This window comes from Pinus tabuliformis, chromosome 1_2, assembly GCF_031772625.1.
Source record: "Pinus tabuliformis cultivar Carrire ecotype Pingquan chromosome 1_2, CPIR1, whole genome shotgun sequence".
Classification (NCBI taxonomy): Eukaryota; Viridiplantae; Streptophyta; class Pinopsida; order Pinales; family Pinaceae; genus Pinus; species Pinus tabuliformis.
In genome coordinates this window covers 514310601-514335740 of record NC_142298.1, presented here as the reverse complement: position 1 = coordinate 514335740, position 25140 = coordinate 514310601, and the positions used below count along the sequence as shown (strand labels likewise).

General features: G+C 38.8%; 1 protein-coding gene across 1 annotated transcript in view; it reads left to right on the top strand.

Annotated features, from left to right (window-relative positions):
- GMI1 (gamma-irradiation and mitomycin c induced 1) overlaps positions 1 to 25140 on the top strand; it is a 391650-nt gene that overhangs the window by 12839 nt on the left and 353671 nt on the right. Inside the window, exons 6-10 of the mRNA XM_089395476.1 lie at positions 1809 to 1881; positions 22783 to 22838; positions 22964 to 23069; positions 23253 to 23321; positions 25003 to 25089. Coding sequence (XP_089251602.1) covers positions 1809 to 1881; positions 22783 to 22838; positions 22964 to 23069; positions 23253 to 23321; positions 25003 to 25089 — 391 coding nt within the window. The remainder of the gene's footprint in view (positions 1 to 1808; positions 1882 to 22782; positions 22839 to 22963; positions 23070 to 23252; positions 23322 to 25002; positions 25090 to 25140) is intronic.

The following is a 25140-nucleotide window of genomic DNA, read 5'->3' as shown; positions in this document are numbered from 1 at the left end:
ATTTGTCCCAAGTGCAAAGAGTGTGTGCCTCATATCTTGCCTTTCTTGTAGATCCATTGGCTCTTCTTGTTGAAGAATGACATGGACCCCTCTTGAGAAAGTTCTGTTGTTCTGCCTAGTTTTTGGTCTATATTGCAGTTTGCTAAGGTACTACTGTGTTGGTTTAGGAGGCATTTTAAAAACTCCATTATTATGTATTGCTGCCCACTTAATGTGTAACAATACAAGACCATGACAATGTGCTTAAAAGCTACAATATCAACAGTACACTTGTCCAATGAGGCTATGAAAATAACAATAATGACCATCATCCATAATGAACAAAGAGCCTTGCTTATCTTATGGCTAGGTTTTTCCGCCTTTCCTTAATGTATTGGGTTATACTGCATCCCCTATGATTATTTGGGGAGAGAGAGAGAGAGAGATTATAACTCTTCGAAGGCTCATGATAGATTTGTATAACAAAACAAAGAGCTTTGCTTATCTTATGGTTAGGTGTTTCCTCCTTTCTTTAATGTATTGGGTTATACTGCAACCCCTATGATTATTTGGAGCCATTGTTTGTGCAATTATCTTGTAATGAGTTTTGGGTAGCTTGGAATGTTTCATAACTATTTTGACTCTTGCTTTTGTAGATTTAGAAATTTACTTCCATTAAAGCATCATGTGCCATATCCATCATCTTTTTCTTAACCTCGTCTTTCTTTCGTTCTACTTTTTATTGCACATTTTCTCGTGTTATGTCTTTTTTTTAAATAGATATTACATATAGCTTTATATTCAAGGTGGATTTTTGTAATAAAATGTATTGAAAATTTGACAGCATTAACACGTTGAATTATTAAATGAAGATGTGATAAAAGAAGGTTCAACCTCTTTGATATCCTCACTTTTGTGGTTTTAGAAATTTACTTCCTTCAAAGCGTTGTGTGTGTCGTATCCATCATCTTTTTCTTATCCTCATCTTTCTTCCCTTTTAGTTTTTAATACACATTTCTTGTGTTCCATGTGTTTTCTTTTCAATAGATATTACATAGAATTGTATATTCAAGGTGACGCTTTGTAGTAAATTGTATTGATTTTTTTTTTTGCTTTAACAAGTTGGATTGTTAAATGAAGATGTGATAAGATAAGGTTCAATCTCTTCAATTTCTTAACACATTGTAAGATGATAACTTTGTTTCAAGGGCAACTAGACGTTTACTTTTGACTACTGATTAAGGACTTTATCTCTCTCTTACGTAAAATAAATGTATTGAAATCCTCACTGTAGTGCACTTGTTTCTTGGAAATGTAATGAAGAATTAGGTATTTTATTGCATAAATAAAAATCAAGCTTTGAAGAATTTTTGGGCTATTGTGAACATTGAATTTTTTAGGTGCAAATTTGATGCTCTTATTATGTGAGCATGCCCTTGGTCTATTATGTGATTCAATAATAGATAGCTTAGCATAGTTATTTTGTTGCATTGATTTTTTAAACTCATCTCACAAAATTAAACAATTTAATTCATTGACATTCTATCATCAATAATATAGTGAACATTGGGAAAAATAATAAATAGGAGACTGAAAATATTTCTAACAATGGTTTAAACTTTATACAAATAATTTGAAGTATGATTTCAATGCATTGAGAAATGGATAGTGGGGTTTTTCTTTCCATGATTTATTTTAGGATGCTAGTCTTGAGGGGAACAATATGAAATTGCAAAGTGCATTTTTAAGTTTAGTTTATTTATTTGCATGGAAATGTCAACTTAAAATGTCGACGATGCTTAAAAATTGTACTTTGATTATTTTGACAGGGGAACCATGGGCTCTTCTAACCACAGAGCTGTTAGATGTTCTGCAATAGGATTGAAGCCACCGTATTTGAAGGTGAACATGATAATTGTTGCAATTTAGGTTTTGTTAGGTTGCTTGAATGTTATAAATATAGATGGCTTATTATTTTAACATTTGACATGAGTAAACAAAAAATAGTCTTTAACATAAATTAAGAGTTGGCTTTTATTAGCAAATAGGCCTTGGGTATCAAATATATAACTTTAAATGCATTTCTTTCAATTAAAAATATATAATCCTAAGAGGGGAAAATCATAAAAGTTGAGGAGTTTTGGCATTATGTTACTAAGAACTCAACAACCTTAGATCATTCATTTAATCATCATAGCAAGTGGTTGAGGCATGATAGGATCTTCAATCTTCCTCTCTTTGTTAATGAAGGATATTCCAACCTTTTTCAATTATGGAATTTGCAATGCCCTTGGCTCTATCTTTCTTATGACAATTAAATTTCCTTGTCAACAATCACCAAAATTTTATCATTATAAAGTTTTGCATGTGAAGTAACAATGTTTCTTGTGTAATTAGCAACACCATATGTATAATGTAACTAGTTAGTTGGTTTTACTTTTCCTTATTGAGGTGGTTTATTGAAAAGCCATGTCATAGTAAGCCACTTGATCATAGTCAAGCTATTTAGCTGGTTAGCTGCAACAACAGAGTTCAACATCATCATACACTTAGGTCAAGCCTTAGATCCCAATTTCAGATTTGTCTATCCTTTGGGTTTCCATCCTGTCTTGATCCAAGTTACCAAATCTCTTTCTAAAGGCTATATGCTTATAAACTTCCCAATGATGGCGCGGTCTCTCATAAGTTGGATGTAATTGCCTATGCATGGGAATGTGATTTCATTCCTCAGAATAACTATTGCTTTGGCTAGACAATTGTTCTATAGTTGTTGAGTTGCTCTCTTCTTGATTGAATGTAGTGTTTTAACTTTTGGGTATTGTTTGCTATTGACTCCTCTGTGCCCCCCATTTCTTGTTTATTTGGGGTATAAGCCTAGATCCACCTACCATTGCTTGGCTATGTGATTTTGACTTAATCTCTCGAGTCTTGGCCTGATCTTGAGCTCATCCATTGGTTTTGGTTCTCCTATCTTGTTCCCTGTCTGCTGTATCTTAGTTTGTGCCTTGATTCTTGCCTTGTTCCCCTTCACTGGTACTTGAGCCATTGCCGTACTATGGCACTATTTCCAAGTTTGATGCTTTCAACACCAATTGCCTATTTTTAGAAACCCTAGGCTCCTCTTTGCTAGTATGTGTCCCTACCATTGCTTTTCTTTTATACGTGCTTGTGCTTGACTTGTGTGCTTTACTGAACTAGCCATTGCTAAATTGCATTCGACATGTGCTCTTGTGGTTTTTTGCTCACTCTGTGCTTCACTGCTTTTGCTATGCTTAGATTCCCCTTTACGATTTGTAACATTCCTTAATATAGCTTTGAACATTTAGGATGTCTAACTGTTTTGATGTCCTACAATACTCAACAAAAAATTTGGTCCTCCTGAATTTGTTCAAAAGCATGGGCATGCACTTCACTGTGTTTACTTGATTGATGAAGAATTGAATTCTTTGCCAACTATATAGTTCTCTGATTTTCCTAGTAAAGGTGAATATGATCGTCTTGTACTAAAATAGTGTATTCTAACAGTGTTCTTCACCAAACCCCTGCACATGAAGGTTGCTCCATCTTAATAATATTGCTTCAAATTCTTAAAACCATTGGATTTATTGAAAGTTATGCATTTATAGCTTTGCCTCTGTCACTTTTGCTTCCTTCCTATCGTTGCTTGCCTCTGCCTTTGTTGCGAAAACACTTTCAGATTCTATACCCCACTACATTTAGACTTGCTTCTTCCACCTTTCTTGTAATATACAATTGTATATTTTATGAGTAATATTAAGATCCTCAACTAGATGTTCGAGTTACGAAAATAGGGCTCGTAAGGAAATGAATACCATGCCCTCCTTGCCCACCTTCTTTGCCTATAACAAGTAGTTGATAATGAATGTTCTTTAGTTTGAGTAAGCGATTTGAAATTCAGTCCCATTCAATGCTTTATGTTTATTTGGAGCTTGATGTTATTCAGAATTCCATCATCCTCGAAGAAGCACCTTATTTATGATGAAAACTTTTCTCTGTATTATTTCTGGCTTGTTTTAGAAATCAAAATCTCACTATTGCTCCTTATATGTGGGATACATAACCACCTTGCTCTCACCACTCCCAACAATTGTGTGTACCAGAAAATTGCTATCATACGCGGCTTCTATACATCATGGTTATGTCCATTAAACTTTGCAAGGAGTTGAGCACAATTTTGTGAAGACTTGCCATAGTAGATTCTCTACTGACAAGCACTGAATCTTATTTTTTTATATTTTCATTAAAATAACATTGAGCTTAGTAGGCCAAAAGACAAAATCTTAAAACCTTACCTCCCATCCTCTCATCTCCATTCAACATTCTAGGCTCTCACTGATAATTTAATAATAACTTTCCAACATATCGCTCAATTATTTTCTTCACATTTGGGTTGTGTATACAACTACACCCACATTGTTGCGCTTCTCTCAATCTTCTTTTTCGCTTGAAAATCAAGTATTCCTTATTTTTGCCATGCACAGAGAGAAGTGGATTGGTGAGACAATGTACCCTTTCTAGTTTGCTGGATACCACCTACATCTGTCATCCCTCCCACCTGAAAATTAATTACTCTTAGTCTAGCCATGTGACATGAGATTAGTGAGACAAACCTTTCCCACCACTTGACAATGGTGTGGGATTACCCCCGAGTCCGCATTGTGTAGTTATGTGAAAATTCGGTGCTACAAAGTTATTCTACAGCTCAGTAAAATTTCGCTACAAAATTTTACTGTAACGACTGGAAATTATTCTTCTCACTGTAAATCAATTAACAATTTGTTTGTCCATACAAACAATGAATAATTCACTACCGCAAACTTCACAAATAAAATTGTGGAAGAAAATAACGTTTGAAACTGAGAAAATCTAGCACACATAAAAGTATGACAATTATTTTTGGACAATTGTACTCGGAAAAACCCAATTTGGGAAAGCCGGTGTAACCGACGAGGGTTTTATTATTATGCAACAATAAAATCTGAGTACAATCTATGGATGCCCAATTGGCAATCCAAACAAGAAGTGTCTGACAAAAATAATTAGAGAGAAGAAATTTTCTCACTCCACAAGCAATCCTGGCGTTGGCTCCTCCTGAAAAACTAGCTGCCTAAACCCAAACATTGGCCTTTTTCGCAGTCCTTGCGTTGCGTCTCACATGTGTGGTTTAGATCAACCTCCAAGCAAATTGTCTTGCCTGCCTCTGCTGCTCGAAGTGACTCTCCGACCCTCTAGAAGACTTTCTCGACCGTTGGAAGCTGAATTGACTTCCTCCTATCCGAAATTGAATTGCTTTGCTTAAGCTATTGCGCACTCGTTGCGTTGCTTTCGGATGGATCACTTTTGTCACTTGTTGCTGCCTCCCCGGTTTTGGAAATCTTCCTCCGGATCATTGTCCCTGCCTCTCACTGTCTCTGCTTTGATCTCTTGCTCTCTGGCAACTGCTGTTGCTCTTTGGCAATCGATCTGCGAAGGAAATCCAACCGCTCAAGTGTATTTTCCAAGTGCCCATCGACTTCTTCTTATAGTCCTTTGTTGGGGTTCCAACGACCAATATTAAAACTTAATCAAGGGAAAGGATCATATCATAGTGGATCCGTGTGAGTTTCTAGAGAATTCTCACGTTGACATAATTAATTCTGATTAATTAACCAGTTTTCCCGAGTTTAGACATAGGAAACATTAAAAAAATAAGTTAATAATCTAATTAAACCATCTTTTGGAGGAATATCCAGAAACGATTTCTATGTTATGGAGATCTCATGTATTCTAGACTCTCCACCAATTTTTGCGACTAGAACACATCCGATGTTACAAAAACTAACACTCCCTCTTAGCGAGGACTGTGTTCTAGTGCTGCATACCCTGCTACAACACTCTGTCTCTGTATCATCCTCTGTTACGCTACTAATGTATAGCCACTGCTGCCAACCAACCACTGCACAACTTTGATGCTGCATTTGTGTTGCTACTGACACTGCCATAATGCTTCCAACCTTGCATCTGCACTGCAACTCCCTCTCATTTGTTGTTGCTGCAACTGCAACTACTGCAACTGAGAAGCGTCCAAAATATTGAATCAATAGTGTTCAGTAATACATATGGTACCCAAGTCCTGACTGCTACTAACCTTTGCACTGTTTATTGAAGAATCTACGTCGCTGCCATCTCTGCACTGAGCCACCTGCTCTGCGATCAACACTGCACTACGCTCCTTAGAATTTGACTGCCACTAGCCTGCAATTGTCAATAAGAATCTGACTGCATCACTGACATTGATCCAACCTACTATTGAGTACTGTGGGCAACAAGGTAACGATCCATGAGGAGGACATCTCAAGGATCTTTCCCAATCTCTGCAATTTTTGGGACTACAACCCCAAATCGCCCCATCTCACTCTTGGAGGTATGGCTGCCATCATAGCGAAGTCTTCCTCCAGCTTGGAGGACAACTTGTCTATTTTCCGAAGCTGGAGGACAACTTGTCTATTTTCCGCTGACGCTGTTGCTTGTTCTTGCTTCTCCTGCTTGTCCTTCTTTCTGAGAGGACACTGAGTACTGTAGTGACCAAGCTCACCACATTTGAAGGACTTGACCTTTGATAGTTCCTCCTTCTTCTTCTTTTGTTCCCCTTTCCTTGGCTAGGACCCTTAGATGCTAGGGCCACATTCTCCTTTCCTACTCACTCTTCACGGCCTTGCTGTTGCTATCGCTGATGGTGCTGTTTACTAGATCTCACCTCAACTCCTCTTGCTTCAGATTGGTCCACATCCTGTCTCAACCAGGCAAAGTCTCTTTGCTCAATATGCTTTGGAAAAATGCTTGCTAGTCCTCTAAGAAATTGTTTAGTGCCAATCATACAAGCTCTGTGGGTTGGGGTGCCTCCCCAACGGCTGCTAGCTGATATTGGACCTCCTGAATCTGAGTGAGGAAGGGACCTATGCCTTCACCCTTCTGCATCTTGATGGTTCTCAACTTTTCTTGGACAAACATCTTACCTTGTTCAAAAGAACTTTGATATAGGGTGGAGAGAGCTCTACCCACATTTCCCTGTTAATATTCTTGCCAGGAATATGTGAGACTATATGATCTCAGACTCCATCCAAAATCATCCGCTCCGCCTTCGCCATTTCCTTTCTGTACTCCTTCAGCTGATCCACATTTTGGGGTGTACTGCTATAACATTGTGCACATAGGCTTTCAGGCCATATTCATCTAGAAGGAAGGACATAGTTGGAGGCTCCCTCCAATCTATCTTGGTCTTTGAGCCCTGTTGTAGCCATCTCTGAACCTGTCGAAAACTCCCTCTTTTCCTTTGCTTGGCTGCTAGATCTTCTAAACGCACTCCCTTCTGGAGTGAGGAAATCTGCACTCAGCTACTACCAATCTGCCTGGAAAAATCAAACTTTTGAAACTTGAAGTTCCCTGAGAAAAATTTTCTCTCGTGTGTGCAATTTCTCTTCCACCCGACGTTGCTTTTGTTGTTGCAAAACCCTCTGTGTCCAACCAGAAATCTGCTTAGCGAAAATTTGAGTTGCTATTGCTCCCTTTGACTGCTGGAATCACTATCTCGGACAAATCGACTTTTTTTCCAACCTGCTATTGAAAATCGAACTCCTGTCCCAACAATTCAAACTGTCAATTTGGGTATTACACAGCCTCTGAGAATTTTGGCATGCTGCTCCCTTTGAACAACGAAATTCTCTCCTCCGCTTCTTAGCTGTCTGGCTAATCACTCACGCTCTAAAAACATGTGAAAATTTTGGCACTACAAAATTATTTTGCAGCTCATAAAAATTTGCGACGACATTTTATTGCAACAACTGGAAATTATTCTTCTCACTGTAAATTAATTAACAGTTTGTTTGCTCATACAAACAACGAATAATTCACTATTGCAAACTTCACAAATAAAACTGCGGTAGAAAATAATGTTGGAAACTGAGAAAATCTATCACACACATAAAAATATGACAATTATTTTTGGACAATTGTCCCAGGAAAAACCCAACTTGGGAAAACTGGTGGAGCAGATGAGGGTTTTATTATAATGTAGTAGTGCAAATTGAGTACAATCTATGGATGCTCAACTGGCAATCCAAACAAGAAGTATTCGACAAAAATAATTAGAGAGAAGAAATACACACTCTACAAGCAATCCCAGTACTGGATCTTCCTAAAAAACTAGTCGTCCAAACCCCATCATAGGCCTTTTGCGTAGTCCTTGCGCCGCCTCTCACACGTGTGGCTTAGATCAACCTCCAAGAACGCTGTCTTGCCTGCCTCTACTGCTAGAAGTGACTCTCCAACCCTCTAGATGACTTTCCCGACCTTTGGAATCTAAATCGACTTCTTCCTCAGCTAAATTGAACTACTTTGCTTCAGCGACTATGCAGTCCTTGCATTGCTTCCGCGTGGTTCACTTCTGTCACTTGCTACTGCCTCACCAGATCTGGAAATCTTCCTTTGGATCATTGTCCTTGCCCCTCACTGTCTCTGCTGTTGAATTTTCTAAGTCTATCCGTTAGAAAATTAATTTGTATTCTGCTGGTTTATTTCTTCTACTAGTTTAAATTCGAACAAGTTATTTAATACATTTAAATACCGAAATAAACACAATACAACCACAACATCTACAGATCATCAACTGAAAGAAAACAAGCACACAAGTGACGCCATTATTTTTGGACAAATGTCCCCCTGAAAAACCCAATGCGGGAAAATAGGTGCAACTATTCTGAGGGTTATATTATTATGCAGTCTTTTTGAGTACAACTGGATGCCTAACCGGCTCACTCGACAGAGAAAAATACATGGCAGCAATACCTCTATATTCGGAAACAGGTATTCAGAAAACCTGTCTTACGAAACCCTCTCCGGCACAACTGAAGCTCAACCCCTTTGGCCACTAGGTTAGCCCCAAGACCTAGTGCGTCATTGCTTTGAGGCACTGTGCAGCCTCTGTGTCACTCGCTCTGCCTGCGTGGATGACGCAGTCCCTCGGGCTCTCTGCTGCCTTTGTTAGGCTCTGTGTAGCCTAGACTGGCTGCTTCTCTCGCTCTCTCTGCTTCTATGCTGGTCTCCTAGTATTGTCTCTGCCTCTCTCCCTTGTACTCACTGGCCCTCGATGCTAATCACTGATTCAACCTTGCTTAGCAACCCCGCTTTAACAAAATGAACGACTGATCACTCTGGTGTGTTCTCACACTAACCCTCAAGCCTCTTCTTATACTTTTCTCGTTGGTCCTTAAATGGCCAAGATTACATCTCTAATCAACGACTAAGATTAGATTTGGCTTAATCCGTGTCGTTTGGAACCTTCTAACCCAGTTTTATATTAATACCCATTAATATTTTATTTTTCCTAAGTTTAGACTTAGGAACTCCATTAAAAATATTAATTATTTTAATATCTCCCAAACCGGTTAGAATTTGCCCAAACCATTTTTGGATCTTGGATATCTCATGTGATTTAGCGTCTCCACCAATTTTCATGGCTAGAGCACATCTGATGCTACCCCAAATCAACATCTGCTTAGATCTCTTGCTCTTCGGCAACTGCTGTTGCTCTTTGGAAATCGATGTACCAGGGAAATTGAACTGCGCAAGTGTATTCTCGAAGTGCCCAAAGACTTTTTCTTATAATCCTCTGTTGGGGTTCCAACGGCCAAGATTAAAACTTAATCAAGGGCTAGGATCATATCAGTGTGGATCCATGTGAGTTTTCCAATGCGGGAAAATAGGTGCAACTATTCTGAGGGTTATATTATTATGCAGTCTTTCTGAGTACAACTGGATGCCTAACTGGCTCACTCGACAGAGAAAAATACACGGCAGCAATACCTCTATATTCGGAAACAGGTACTCAGAAAACCTGTCTCACGAAACCCTCTCCGGCAGAACTGAAGCTCAACCCTTTTGGCCACTAGGTTAGCCCCAAGACCTAGTGCGTCATTGCTTTGAGGCACTGCACAGCCTCTGCGTCACTCGCTCTGCCTGTGTGGATGACGCAGTCCCTCGGGCTCTTTGCTGCCTTTGTTGGGCTCTGCGTACCCTGGACTGGCTGCTGCTCTCGCTCTCTCTGCTTCTATGTTGGTCTCCTAGTATTGTCCCTGCCTCTCTCCCTTGTACTCACTGGCCCTCGATGCTAATCACTGATTCAACCTTGCTTAGCAACCCCGCTTTAACAAAATGAACGACTAATCACTCTGGTGTGTTCTCACACTAACCCTCAAGCCTCTTATACTTTTCTCGTTGGTCTTTCAACGGCCAACATTACATCTCTAATCAACGGCTAAGATTGGATTTGGCTTAATCCGTGTCGTTTGGAACCTTCTAACCCAGTTTTATATTAATATCCATTAATATTTTATTTTTCCCAAGTTTAGACTTGGGAACTCCATTAAAAATATTAATTATTTTAATATCTCCCAAACCGGTTAGAATTTGCCCAAACCATTTCTGGATCTTGGATATCTCATGTGATTTATCGTATCCACCAATTTTCATGGCTAGAGCACATCTGATGCTACCCCAAATCAACATCTGCTTATATCTCTTGCTCTTCAGCAACTGCTGCTGCTCTTTGGAAATCGATCTACCAAGGAAATCGAACCGCGCAAGTGTATTCTTGAAGTGCCCAAAGACTTTTTCTTATAATCCTCTGTTGGGGTTCCAACGGCCAAGATTAAAACTTAATCAAGGGCTAGGATCATATCAGAGTGGATCCATGTGAGTTTCTAGAGAATTCTCATCTTGACTTAATTAATTATGATTAATTAACCAGTTTTCCTAAGTTTCCTAAGTTTAGACTTAGGAAACATTAAAAAAATAGGTAAATAATATAATTAAGCCATCTCTGGGTGGAATTTCCAGAAACAATTTCTGGGTTATGGAGATCTCATATATTCTAGCTTCTCCACCAAGTTTTGCGACTAGAACACATCTGATGCTACAAAAACTAACACTCCCTCTTAGCCAGGACTGTGTTCTAGTGTTGCATACCTTGCTACAACACTCTGCCTCTGTATCATCCTTTGTTACGTTGTTGATGTTTGTCCACTGCTGCCCACCAACCACTGCACAACTTTGATGTTGGATCTGTGTTGCTACTTAGTATTGACACTGCCATACTGCTGCCCACCAACCATTGCACAACTTTGATGTTGGATCTGTGTTGCTACTTAGTAATGACACTGCCATACTGCTGCCAACCCTGCATCTGCACTGCAACTCCATCCATAGTTTTAAACAACGGCCGTTTCGAAACGGAAACGGCTGAGTTGATCCGTTTTGTTGCCCAAAAGAGTGACTCGATTGAAGAAACAGTTCGTTTCGCTGAGTAGCCATGACTCGGCCAACTCCACCGTTTTCGTACTGACTCTGCCGAGTCACAACCAGCGGCCCGTAACCCAAGTAAAACAACGATTTAACATTTTTTTAATGAAATTTTAAGGTGTTTGCTGATTGGTTTGGACTCCAATGTGGTTTATGAATTAGTTAAATGCTATTTGGGGTTCATTTCCCCCTCCCAAACCCTATTTAACACACTCAAATGCTCTCATTCTCTCACAACAATCTCATGCATTTGAGTGAGAACTTCTTTGAGAGTTAGTGAGCAGTTCTTGAGCTTGTTTTTGGAGCAACAGTGAGGAGTCTTGGGGGAGCATTGTAGCTGGAGTGAGGAGCTTCTTGGGCAGCCATTTGGAGCAGCATTGAGGTGCTGATTCTTGGAGCAAACTTGAGGAGGCAGTTTGTGCCTGGAGGAATTTTTTTTCACCTCTATAGATCTGTTTTTGCTTATTAAATTTTAGGTGCATATCTAGGTAGCCTAGAGAGTGTTTTTTTTCTTCCTTGTTAATCTGTTTGTTTTGTTATTTGTTCTCTTGTATTGATTTTTTTTTTGTTTCTTTTTCTATCTGTTTTTGGTTTATATATTTCTTTTTCTTCGTTTGTTGTTCTATTTATTTGTTTATTATTTATTCATTTTCAGATTGTTTGCTTTCATTTCCTGGTCAAAAAATGGCACCTAGAGTGAGAGATCCTGCTTGGGCATATGTTGAAATGGTTGATAGTCAAATGCAATGCAAATTTTGCCATAGGAAAATTAAGGAAGGTCCTGGGGGCATTAATAGGCTGAAACAACACTTGGTAGGGATTAGAGGCCAAATTACTCCATGTACCTCACCAGAAATTGGGGAGATTAGGAAGTAATTGTTGGCCAGCTTTGAGAAATTTAAAGAAGATAAGGCTAGGCAAAGAGACATACAGGCTGAAATTGGGAGGAAGAGGGAGATACAAAAAATGATGGCTACCAACCCCAATTATGATTTTGAGGGTTCTTCCGCTATCCCTCAAACTGATACATCCAACCCTTTCCAATATGTTCCTCCCTCTTTTGGTTCTTTTCAAGATAAGGGAAAGGGTAGAATGAAAAATGGTGATGTGACTATCAAAAGTTGTTTCACTCCCTCCTCTCCATTAGATGCACATGGTCCTCAAGTTAGTAAAAGTCAAATGCAGCGCACTTTAGATGACCATTGGAAGAAAGAATTGAGGGAGACTGCTTGTGAGTACATAGCTAGATGGTGGTATGATGCTGATATCCCCTTTAATGTTGCTCGTTCACCATATTATAAGCCCATGTTTGATGCCATACATGCTGCTGGAAAAGGCTTCAAAGGCCCTACTATGCATGAGCTAAGGGAGTATCTTTTGCAGAAAGAAATTCAATCCATTAATGAGTATTTGAAAGAGTTCAAGGACTCATGGGCAAGAACAGGATGTACCATCATATCAGATGGATGGACTGATCAAAGAAACCGTACCATCATAAACTTTCTTGTCTTCTGCCCACGAGGAACCATGTTTTTAAAATCAGTTGATGCATCTGATAAGGTAAAAGATGGCCACCTGTTGTTTCAGCTATTGGATCAGGTTGTTGAGGAGGTGGGGCCCTGGGGTTGGCTAATGGTTCAAGTCATCACAGATAATGCCTCTAACTATGTTCTTGCTGGTAAGCTGTTAGAGGAAAAATACAAGACCATCTTTTGGACCCCATGTGCTGCACATTGCATAGACCTCATGCTTGAGGATATTGGAAAAATAGATTGGGTCAAAAACACTATAGATCGTGCCAAAAGCATAACCAAATTTATCTACAATCATACATTGATTTTGAGCCTCTTGAGGAAACACACTGGGGGCAAGGATATTATTAGGCCTGCCATCACTAGATTTGCTACTCATTTTTTGACATTGCAATCTATGCTTTCCCAACATAGAAGCTTGCAAAAGATGTTTTCCAGTGATGAATGGAATCAAAGCAATTGGTCTAACAAACCGGAAGGGAAAGAATTGAAAAAGAAAATCTATGAAGAAAATTTTTGGAGAAAGGCAGCAGAGATTGTGAAGCTTGCTGAGCCACTAGTTAAGGTGTTGCGGTTGGTGGATGGGGAAAGGTTGGCTATGGGCTTCATTTATGAGGCTGTGGATCAAGAAAAGGAGCAAATAAAGATGGTATACAAGGATAGAGTGGCAAAGTATGGGCCCATTTGGGCAATCATTGATGAAAGATGAAACAATCAACTCCATCGCACTATACATGCAACTGGGTATTTTTTGAACCCACGGTATCATTATAAAGCTAAGGAGTCAGGAGCTTTGAGGGGGGAGGTCAGAGATGGACTTATTGATTGCATTGATCGCATGATCCCATTGGAGTCTGATCAGCTGGAGATACATCGACATGTCACAACCTTCACCAATGCCTCTGGTACCTTTGGGAAGAACCTAGCAAAGATTGCAAGAGAAGCAGATGAGCCAGGTAAACAAAAATTTCAATTTTCAAATTCTTAATAGTTTTACTTTTTTTTTTGTAAGTTTGTTAAATCGTTTATAATTTGAAAGTTAGATATAATTTGTAATTTTGTTGAGCTAACTCATTACACTCCTATGTTTTTTGCAGCACAATGGTGGGGAGGCCTTTTGTGGCCATTGTCCTGAATTGCAAAGGTTTGCAATTCATATTTTGAGTCAAACTTGCAGTGCAACTAGGTGTGAGCGCAATTGGTCTGTCTTTGAGAGGATTCACACAAAGAGGAGAAACCGTTTGGATAAAAAACGGTTAAATGATCTAGTTTATGTCCAATACAACCTCCGGCTCAGACGAAACCAATTGTTGAACAAAAGACTTGATTCAGATCCCATTGTGTTGGAAGACATTGATCCAACATCAGATTGGGTAGTGGAGAGTCGTCCAACAGAGTTTGATCCTAATGAGGATCTTGATTTAGATTTAGATATCGAGACATCAGTTGAACTTGAACATGCTGTTCAGTTGAATGCAGATCCCGATCCACCAACCTCAGTCTCACAGCTAGCAAGGACTCCAGTTGTAGGTGCTTCCTCTGCTTAGCCACGACAGAAGCGCAGCCGCATATCTACTCTATCTCAGCTTGCATCTGTTGCAGTTGCACAACTTGCTAGTGGTACCACTTCTACTGTTGCAGTTGGAGATGATGATGATGAGGAGGAGCCATGGGGCCCCCTGTCTGACTCTGATGATGATCTAGAGATTGATCGACATGATCTTGGCTCCTCTAAAAGTAGCTACTAGCCAGTAGTACTAGTACTGGAGTCTTGTCACAGTTTACTTTTGTTGTAGAGGCCATTTCTAGCCTCCTTGGTTATGTGTTTTTTGTTTTGAGTCTTTGATCATGTATGACCGTTGACTATGAGTATGTATTGCCATTGGACAGTGCACTGGGTGCCATTTTGATATAATGGATTGGTTCATGAGCCTACTTTGATCATATGTTGTCTTCCATCTATATTATAATGTTGTGTGTTTGGAAACATGAATGGACATCTTTAAAATTATGTTTTTTATTAAAAAAAAAACATTTAATGTATTTTTTACAACGACCGAGTCATTGAAATCGAGCTGGCCGAGCCATTACCGTTTTGGAGTCGGAGTCGATCCTCGGCTGAGTCGGAGTTTTAAAACATTGACTCCATCTCATTTGTTGCTGCTGCAACTGAGAAGCATCCAAAATACTGAATCAACTGTGTTCAGTAATACATCTTTCACCCAAGTCTTGACTGCTACTAGCCTTTGCACTGTCTACTGAAGAATCTGTGCTATTGCCAACTCTGCATTGAGCCACTTGCTCTGTGGTCAACGCTGCATTGCGATCCTGAGAATCTAACCGCCACTAGTCTGCAATTGTCAATAGGAATCTGATTGCATCACTAACATTGATCCATCCTGCTACTGAGTACTGTGGGCCCCTTGTAGCAAGGAAATGATCCATGAGGAGGACATCTCAAGGATCCCGCCCAATCTTTGCAATCTTTGGGACTATAGCTCCAAATCGCCCCATCTCACTCCTAGAGGTATGGTTGCCATCATAGTGAAGTCTTTCTCCGGCCTGGAGGACAACTTGTCTATTTCAGTTGATTCTGTCGCCTAGTCCTACTTCTCCTGCTTGTCCCTCTTTCTGAAAGGACACTGAGTATTGTAGTGATCAAGCGCACCACATTTGAAGCACTTGATCTTTGACAATCCCTTCTTCTTCTGTTCCCCCTTTCCTTGGCTAGGACCCTTAGATGCTAGGGCCACATTCTCCTCTTCCTTCTCACTTTTCACGACCTTGTTGCTGCTCTACCGTAGATGGTGCTCTTTACTAGAGTTCGCCTCATCTCCTCTTGCTGTAGATCGACCCACATCCTGCCCCAACCAGGGAAAGTGTCTCTTCTCAATATGCTTTGGACAAATGCTTGCCAGTCCTTTGAGACATCGTTTAGTGCCAATCATACAAGTTTTGTGGGTTGGCGTGCCTCGCCAATGGCTGCTAGCTGATCTCAGACCTCCTGAATTTGAGTGAGGATGGGATCTATGCCTTCACCTTTCTGCATCCTGATGGTTCTCAACTTCTCCTGTAGAAACATCTTCCGCTGCTTGGAAGAACTCTGATATAGGGTGGAGAGAGCTACCCACATTTCCCTGTCAATATTCTTGCCAGAAATATGCGAGACTATATGATCTTAGACTCCATCCAAAATCATCTGCTTCGGCTACGCCATTTCATTTATGTACTCCTTCAGTTGACCCACATCCTGGGGTACTGCTATAATATTGTCCACATAAGTTTTCATGCCATATTCATCTAGAAGGAAGGACATCCTAGCCTTCCAGATGACATAGTTGGAAAGTCCCTCCAATCTATCTTGGTCTTTGAGACTTGTTGTGGCCATCTTTGAATCTATTGAAAACTCCCTCTTTCCTTTTGCTTGGCTGCTGGATCTGCTAAAAGCACTCCCTTGTGGAGTGAGGAAAACTGCACTCAGCTACTACCAATCTGCCTGGAAAAATCGAATTTTTGAAACTTGAACTTCCCTGAGAGAAATTTTCTCTCGTGTGTGCAAGTTCTCTTCCACTCTACACTGATTCTGTTGCTTCAAAACCCTCTGCGTCCAACCAGAAATCTGCTCATCGAAAATCTGAGCTGCTGCTGCTCCCTCTGATTGTTGGAATCACTATCCTGGGCAAATCGACTTTTCTACCAACCTGCAACTGAAAATTGAACTCCTGCCCCAACAATTAAAACTGCCAATCTAGGTACTACGTAGCCTCTGAGAATTTCGGTCTACTGCTCCTTTGGAACAGTGAAATCCTCTCCTCCGTTTTTGAGCTTCCTTGCTGATCACTCACGCTCTAAAACCATGTGAAAATTTTGGGGCTACGAAATTATTCTGCAGCTCATAAAATTTCGCTACGAAATTTTATTGTAGTGACTGGAAATTATTCTTCTCATTGTAAATTAATTAACATTTTGTTTGCCCATACAAACAACGAATAATTCACTACTGCAAACTTCACAAATAAAACTGTGGCAGAAAACAATGCTGGAAACTGAGAAAATCTAGCGCACACAAAATTATGACAATTATTTTAGGACAATTGTCTTCGAAAAAACCCAATTTGGGAAAACCAGTACAGCAGATGAGGGTTTTATTATTATGCAGTAGCGAAATCTGAGTACAATCTATGGATGCCCAGCTGGCAATCCAAATAACAAGTATCTGCAAAAATAATTAGAGAGAAGAAATTCTCACTCCACAAGCAATCCTGGCACTGGCTCCTCCTGAAAAACTAGCTGTCCAAACCCCAACGTAGGCCCTCTGTGTAGTCCTTGCGCTGCCTCCCACACGTGTGGCTTAGATCAGCCTCCAAGCAAGCTGTCTTGTCTGCCTCTACTATTGGAAGTGACTCTCCGACCCTCTAGAATACTCACGCGGTCTCTGGAAGCTGAATCAACTTCCTCCCTAGCTAAATCAAACTGCTCTGCTTCAGCTACTGCACAGTCTTTGTGCTGCTATTGCATGGATCACTTCTGTCACTCGATGCTGCCTCTTTGGATCTGGAAATCTTCTTCTAAATCACTGTTCTTGCCCCTCACTGTCTCTGCTTCGATCTTTGGCTCTCCGACAATTGCTGCTGCTCTTTGGAAATCGAACTGCTCAAGTGTCTAAAGTTTATTCTCCAAGTGCCCATTGACTTCTTTTTATAATCCTTTGTTGGGGTTCCAATGATCAAGATTAAAACTTAAACAAGGTTTAGGATCATATCGGAGTCGATCCGTGTGAGTTTCTAGAGAATTCCCACCTTGACTTAATTAATTATGATTAATTAACTATTTTTCTATGTTTAGACTTAGGAAACATTAAAAAATAGGTTAATAATCTAACTAAGCCATCTCTGGATGGAATTTCCAGAAACGATTTTTGGGTTATGGAGATTTCATGTATTCTAGCCTCTCCACCAAGTTTCGTGACTAGAACATATCCGATGCTACAAAAACTAACAAGTTAAATGTCCATCTTTGGGTTTTACTCATCAACTTTGGATGTTAGGAGAGCTCCAACAACAGCTACGAACTTTATCTGCAATTATTGAGCTTGGTCCACTTGGTTGGGCCATTTGATAGAGGACTTGATCTGCCTTGATACCTTCATGATGAGTCATGATGACAACATGAACTTTCTCTTCCACATCTGGTGTACAGTAATAATTCTTTTCATGCATGTAGCAGTGCTTATTTATGTAGAAGTAAGTTTATTTAAAAACTTACCATTCCTGAGTCCTTTCTTTTTTCCATCTTTAGCTATGGATATTATGTGAGTCATTACAAGACAAAGATCCATTGTAAATTCAAACTCTATTTAAAGATCAGAATTCCTACCTTGACTTAATTAATTCTGATTAATTAAGCCATCTCTGGGTGGAATTTCCAGAAACGATTTTTGGGTTATGGAGATTTCATGTATTCTAGCCTCTCCACCAAGTTTCGTGACTAGAACATATCCGATGCTACAAAAACTAACAAGTTAGATGTCCATCTTTGGGTTTCACTCATCAACTTTGGATGCTAGGAGAGCTCCAACAACAGCTACCAATTTCATCTGCAATTATTGAGCTTGGTCCACTTGGTTAGGCCATTTGATAGAGGACACACTCTGCCTTGATACCTTCACAATGAGTCATGATGGCAACGTGAACTTTCTTTTCCACATCTGGTGTACAGTAATAATTATTTCCATGCATGTAGCAGTGCCTATTTATGTAGAAGTAGAGTTTATGTAAAAACTTACCATTCCTGAGTCCTTTCTTTTTTCCATCTTTAGCTATGGATATTATGTGAGTCATTACAAGACAAAGATCCATTGTTAATTCAAACTCTATTTAAAGATCAGAATTCCCACCTTGACTTAATTAATTCTGATTAATTAACTAGTTTTCCTCAGTTTAGACTTAGGGAACATTAAAAAAAATAGGTTAATAATCTAACTAAGCCATCTCTGGGTGGAATTTCCAGAAACGATTTCTGGGTTATGGAGATTTCATTTATTCTAGCCTCTTCCATATTTGGGTTTCGCTCATCAACTTTGGATGTTAGGAGAACTCCAACAACTGCTACCAACTTCATCTGCAATTATTGAGCTTGGTCCACTTAAACTAACAAGTTAGATGTCCATATTTGGGTTTCACTCATCAACGTTGGATGTTAGGAGAACTCCAACAACAGCTACCAACTTCATCTGCAATTATTGAGCTTGGTCCACTTGGTTGGGCCATTTGATAGAGGACATGCTCTGCCCTGATACCTTCACAATGAGTCATGATGACAACGTGAACTTTCTCTTCCACATCTGGTGTACTGTAATAATTCTTTTCATGCATGTAGCAGTGCCTATTTATGTAGAAGTAGAGTTTATTTAAAAACTTACCATTCCCGAGTCCTTTTATCCATATTTAGCTATGGATATTATGTGAGTCATTACAAGACAAAGATCCATTGTAAATTCAAACTCTATTTAAAGATCAGATCGGGAGGAGTGCTCATCTCTGTGTCTTTTTTCTTTATGTTTTCTCTTGTTACCTAAAGCATGACTCTATAAAGAGAACCTTCGTAGAGTCACAGTCTATGTTTTCAAATTGATCACACATTTAAATGTGTTGTGTCCTTTCTTTATGCTATATCTAGTTACTGAAATAAGTGATACGCGTTTGTGGCAAAGGAAAGGCATATGATATATCCAATTGAGACAAGTGCCTTAAAAGCCTTGTTTCTTTTATAGGCTTTCCTTTTAGTTCACTCCTTTGTAATCTTTATCTTTAATTGTATTCCTTTTTTTGCCTAGAGTTGCTTTCGTCACTGTCACACTACCATTTGACTTGTACTTTCTATTCCAATTGAGCTATTTTGGTCATTTGTTAATTTATTTGTTTCTTTTTCTCTCCATTCCTGATCCTGGAATTTGTCTTTGTCTACTCCATTATCAACCAGCTGTCAGCTGCCAGCTCACACAACCTGCCTACCAAAATCTGTTTTCAAAATTTTCTTTCTTGTTCTCACCTTGAGCTCTTTCTGATCAGCCTGAATCACTACTGCTCTCTGCCACCTTCCTGACGTGATTCTGACCAAACCACCAAAATTTATCAGATGGTATATGTACCCATTAAAACTGTGATTTGCTCTGCACAGAACTTTCCCTGCAAACTGCGGACCCTAGTCTTCCCTAAAGTTGTTGTTGTCTTCTGCTGGCAGCAAGCAGTCACAGTCCTTGACAAACCTGCAGGTGAGCCTGCACACTGCTGTTGCTGTTTGCAACCGTTGTCAAATTTTATTGGACCTACATGTGAGGGAGCTACTAATCTGCTTTTCGAACATATGCTGTATGTAGCATCATTGCTGCAGCCGATGCTGCCTTCTGCTATTTAGCCATCAGTCTGTCCATTTATTTAATCTGTTAGGCTCTCATTTGTCAGACAACCACCATCCCTTTTCCAGGCAGTTGCTTTTCCTTCGTCAGATCCCATTGACATTGTCTTCTGTATACCTTACGGTATGTCGAATTTTAATTTATCTATTACTTCCTAAATCTTATAACTCTAGTAAAAGTAATTGATATATTAAATCTTTTTGAATATATTAGTTGAAGTAATACTTGTGCTTTTTGTTGTGCCCTGCTGTGCATGCTGTCTCGTCCCTTCACAATACATGTAGAAATTAGAGGCAGAAATGTTTTCCTTCCGTTCATGCTTCTACCTTTTGCTGTCCTTGTGATTTATGGTTTCACACTTCAATTTTTCCTTCCTCTACATGCCTTTGATTCTGCTTCCCGTGTGCTTAAATTCTTTGCTTAATGCACTTGCTCTATTGCTGCGTGACAGATGCTAATTCTGTAGCTTAACATCAATACCATATTAAAGTTGCACATGCACATATCCAGAACACTTGTAATGAGAGGAGGGACATCCGATACAGTATTCAATGTTTAATTATCAATGCACAATGATATCTTCATGAGAGAGTGATGTAAGGTAGACCACTGGCACTGGACAATGCAGCCATAAAGAAAAGAAATGTGAATTAAATGCTTAAATCACTTCATAAATGCTTGTAACTCAAAAGTACTCAGTATCTGCCAGTGCAAGTCTGCTAGCTCATAGTACATACTGGTGGTTGGTGCTGGACTTACATTCTGTGCTTCTTCAAGGAAAACTTCAATGGTGTGCAGCTCTTCTTGGTGACTCGGGGTCCTTGTTTTTATCTCAGTTCTTGGTCAGGGCTTTGACCTCCCAGATGATAACTGTGTAGCTTGGCATTGTTACCATATCAAACTTGCACTTGCACATATGCAGAACACTTGTAGAGAGAGGGGAGACATCTGATTCATTATTAAATGTGTTTAATTTATCCATACAGAATGATATCTGTGAGAGAGAGATGTAAGGTAGAGAAGCACCACTGCATGATGCAGGCATGAAAAAAGGACATGCGACTCTATTAAATGCTGAAATCACTTTACTTCATTAAATGCTCATAATACAAACGCACTAAGTATCTGCCAGTGCAGTTTTGGTAGGTCATGCTGGCAGATGGTGCAGGAGTGATATTATGTGTTGCTTCAAGGACAACTTCATTGGCGTGCAGTTCTTCTTGGTGACTTGGAGTCCATGGTTTTCTCTCACTGTTTGGACATTTGGGGTTGTCTTTGTATTTCAGTTTTATTTACGATCTGGTGTTAGATGTATTTTTCATCTAACAAAAGAAGAAAGTAACAAGTATAATACACAACATGACCTTTAAAAAATAAACTCTCATTTTAGGGCTGAACAAGAAATATCACAAAAAATTGTATCTGGCTTGTGTTGGGAACATTCTGTCACCTTCCAAGATCCAGTTTTGGTTGAATGACGAACATGTCCTGAATTGAGGCAAAGTAGAAGCTGGAAAAAGCTATGGATTAAAAGAGTTGGAATCTATTCATAGTTGAGAAAACTAAGCTCATTTGATCCTCAGTACTTAGTATAAGACATGATATGACCACTAAAGCATAAACTATATAATTTAGTGGCTGAACCAGAAATATCACCAAAAACTGTATCTGGTCTTTGTTGGAGTATTCTGTCGCCTTCTCAGCTCCAGTTTTGCTTAATTGAGGAAGATATCCTCCATTAAGGGAAAATAGAAGCTGAAAGAATTATGAAGTAAAAGATTAGAATCAATTCATAGTTGAGAAAGCTAAGCTCTTTCAATTCTTAAATATCTCCTTTGGGTAACTCTTTGTTCTCTGCCACTTTGCTTGAAATGAAATTTGAGTTTCTAATGCTTTGTTTTTAATTGCTATTTTTCATTATTGGTGTCTACTGGTACTTAGGAACAATTTAAGGCTAAAATCTTCACATTGCTACTAGCTTTTTAATTTTATTTTCTACTCTGATTACCAATCTGGCTTTTACTGGGTGGCCTTTAATAAAATCATGTCAATTGGGCAGCCAGATTTTTATATTCACAGTATTTAATAGCTGAGTAGGTGCATGCAAAAGTTACATGTGCATACAGCTATGCTTGCGAAGGTAATATGCAATCATTTAGCTTGTATGAAGATGAGCCAATTACCTTATGTGGGGCTGCTTGGTAAGGCATTCTTATCACTATTGAACATTTCAAGGTAGAAGTTCAATGAATAATTGACAAACATAGGAATGTTAGTATGCATTTTGAATTAGAGTATCCTGACATCAATGATCTAACTGAGGAGCATAGTTTAGGATCAAACTATAAATGTAATTTTCTTTCAGACTTTTGTGACAATGTTGTAGTATTTTGGTTTCTTACTCTATTTGGTTTAGAAGTACATTACTTGGATTCAAAAATTTATTTTTACTGCAGCTTGCTGCTTGAGATTTCCTCTCATAAAATATTTTCCTTGCAGCCATACTTCGGAATGTATGGTTTCGGAGGCCTTGCTGCTTCCATGCATCTGGGAGGGTATGTCACAACATTTATAATTGTTGTAATTAGCAAGTTTTCTGTATGAAATTATGAAGATTATGTCTAGACTCAAGATCTGTGTTACAATATTGTTTCATTCTTCTTATACAATTGTTTGTCAGGCTGGTTATGGTATCATCAAAGACAAAAATGTCAAAGAAAGTGGTTACATTGAAGCTGGAAAAGGACACGCTTGTACAGAAATCCAAAGCGGATCGGATCTGGAGGGTGTGTATTTTTCATCTCTTATTCTAGCAGCAGCGTCTGAAAAGTTAAAACCTTATATGCATGTGTTTCTCAGATAAATACAAAAAAGGGGTTAGTTTGTCTCTTTCAAAATGGCTTGAAGTCAGCTAGATCAATGCGACTGAAGTATACATTACTATCTGTTCACCAATGGTTTGTTTACAGACAGCAGGAGACATAAGGGAGGTCTCACAGGAAGAACTTGGAATGTCTCCTCATTGGAGTTTTACAAAGGTATGTGGTTTGAAGTGTTTGTATGTTAATGTTTTCATGGCCTCTGTGTTTCATTCTGTACAAGGAATATGTATCTGGACTCTGGAGTCATGCTCTGTTGTGTAAGATTCTTTGGAAGCAGTTGTCTTGATTATACAACTATTTAATTTGCATTGTAGTGATTTAGTTTTAGCCTGGTTTTCAGTTCTGGATCTGCTTGTCCAGATTTTTGAAAATTGTTGTGTACAATCATACACTAAGAATGTCAAAAAAGAGTAAGATATTTGTTGCTATATGTAAATGCACATGCAATGCATTTTACTTATTCACAATTTGTCAAGGTGCACCATGAAACACTCTCACATAGGCCAAGTGGTTGTGTATTATAATGTCATTGCTAGGGTTCTAGAGTACTGGAATAAAAAAATTGATGATCGAAGAAGCAGTTTTGACTTTTGAGGAATGTCATTGATGCCAAAAGTGTATATTGATCTATAAAATTATGAAACATTTGAAGCAAATGTGAACACAACTAAGAGACAGTGAAACACCAGAGGCATCCTCAGTCCAAAAACTATAAAGTGTATCCTGGTTAGCGTGGTAAGCAGTTTGAAATTAAAAGCAAATTTCCCTTCGGCCTTTAGTTTATTTAAACATTTTGATGAGGATTCGACGTAGTCGAGACTCATTGCCCAAATGTTCGCTAATAATGTATTTGCATTGAGTTTTTTATGATGTTCAAAATAATTTGGATGAGATTACTAAATGTAATTTGTGGTTTCAATGACCCACAATTAAATAATTTTAGTGTTACAGTGCACACCCGACTTCTTTGGAAATTCTCATGATGGTGTGGGAACAATTCTTGTTTGTACTCTTTTTTTTTTTTTCTCAAACATGTAACCAAATTCCTCACTCTCCTACCCATAAGCTGGAGAAAGATATTCCTCATGGCTCATGAAAAGCCTCATTAAAAATCCGGTCAGGAAGAATGAACATGCCACAAGCAGGATTTAAACCCAGATGGGGAGAATAATTATTCTTCCTGTCAATAACCCAAGCTAAACCCAATTGACAATAATTCTTGTTTGTAATTTATGGAGCAAACTTGTGATTCCATTAGGCACCATGGTATTGTCTACGCAATCAAGGTTTTATTCTGTTCTTTTCAAAGCAATTGAATCTCATGAGCTTATATTATTGTTGAAATATCAAGCTGTGAAGAAAATTTGAGGACAAATTTACATCTTCTAGGTGAGCATCGTCAAGATGTAGTGTTTGTAGAAAATCTTTCTTCATGTTAGAATTGTTTAATGCTATTTGTAGTTTTTGAAATCCCCTTTTCACAGACTTAATATTGTGGTTGGCAATAAGTTGCATAACCTTTGAAGAGCTGGTCATTGGCATAAGATGAGCATAAAGAGCTATTTTAGTTTGAAATACGATGTGTATCTATTACAGTAGAATCTCTGTTCAAGGTGATGGCTCTTAGAAGTTCAAATTTAGGTCATAATTGCTAACGATTGGCATATTAATCTAGAAAGGATAATATATAAATATTTTGGATGATATTGAAGCAGAATGTGAAACTTATGGTGATTACTAATATCATAATCAAATGCAACGATATGTAGGTGTTTATGCATATGTCTTCAATATACTGATTTTTGATGAATAATGTACTATTTTGGAATGCTGACAGGTGCATATATCCAAGTTAAAGTCAAATTATTGGAATGAAGATCAACTTAAGTGTATGTTGAAAGACATCTACTTTCCATATATTCAGGTTGGACTTTTTGTCTTATATGCTATCATAATAGTATTGGTTGGTTATTGC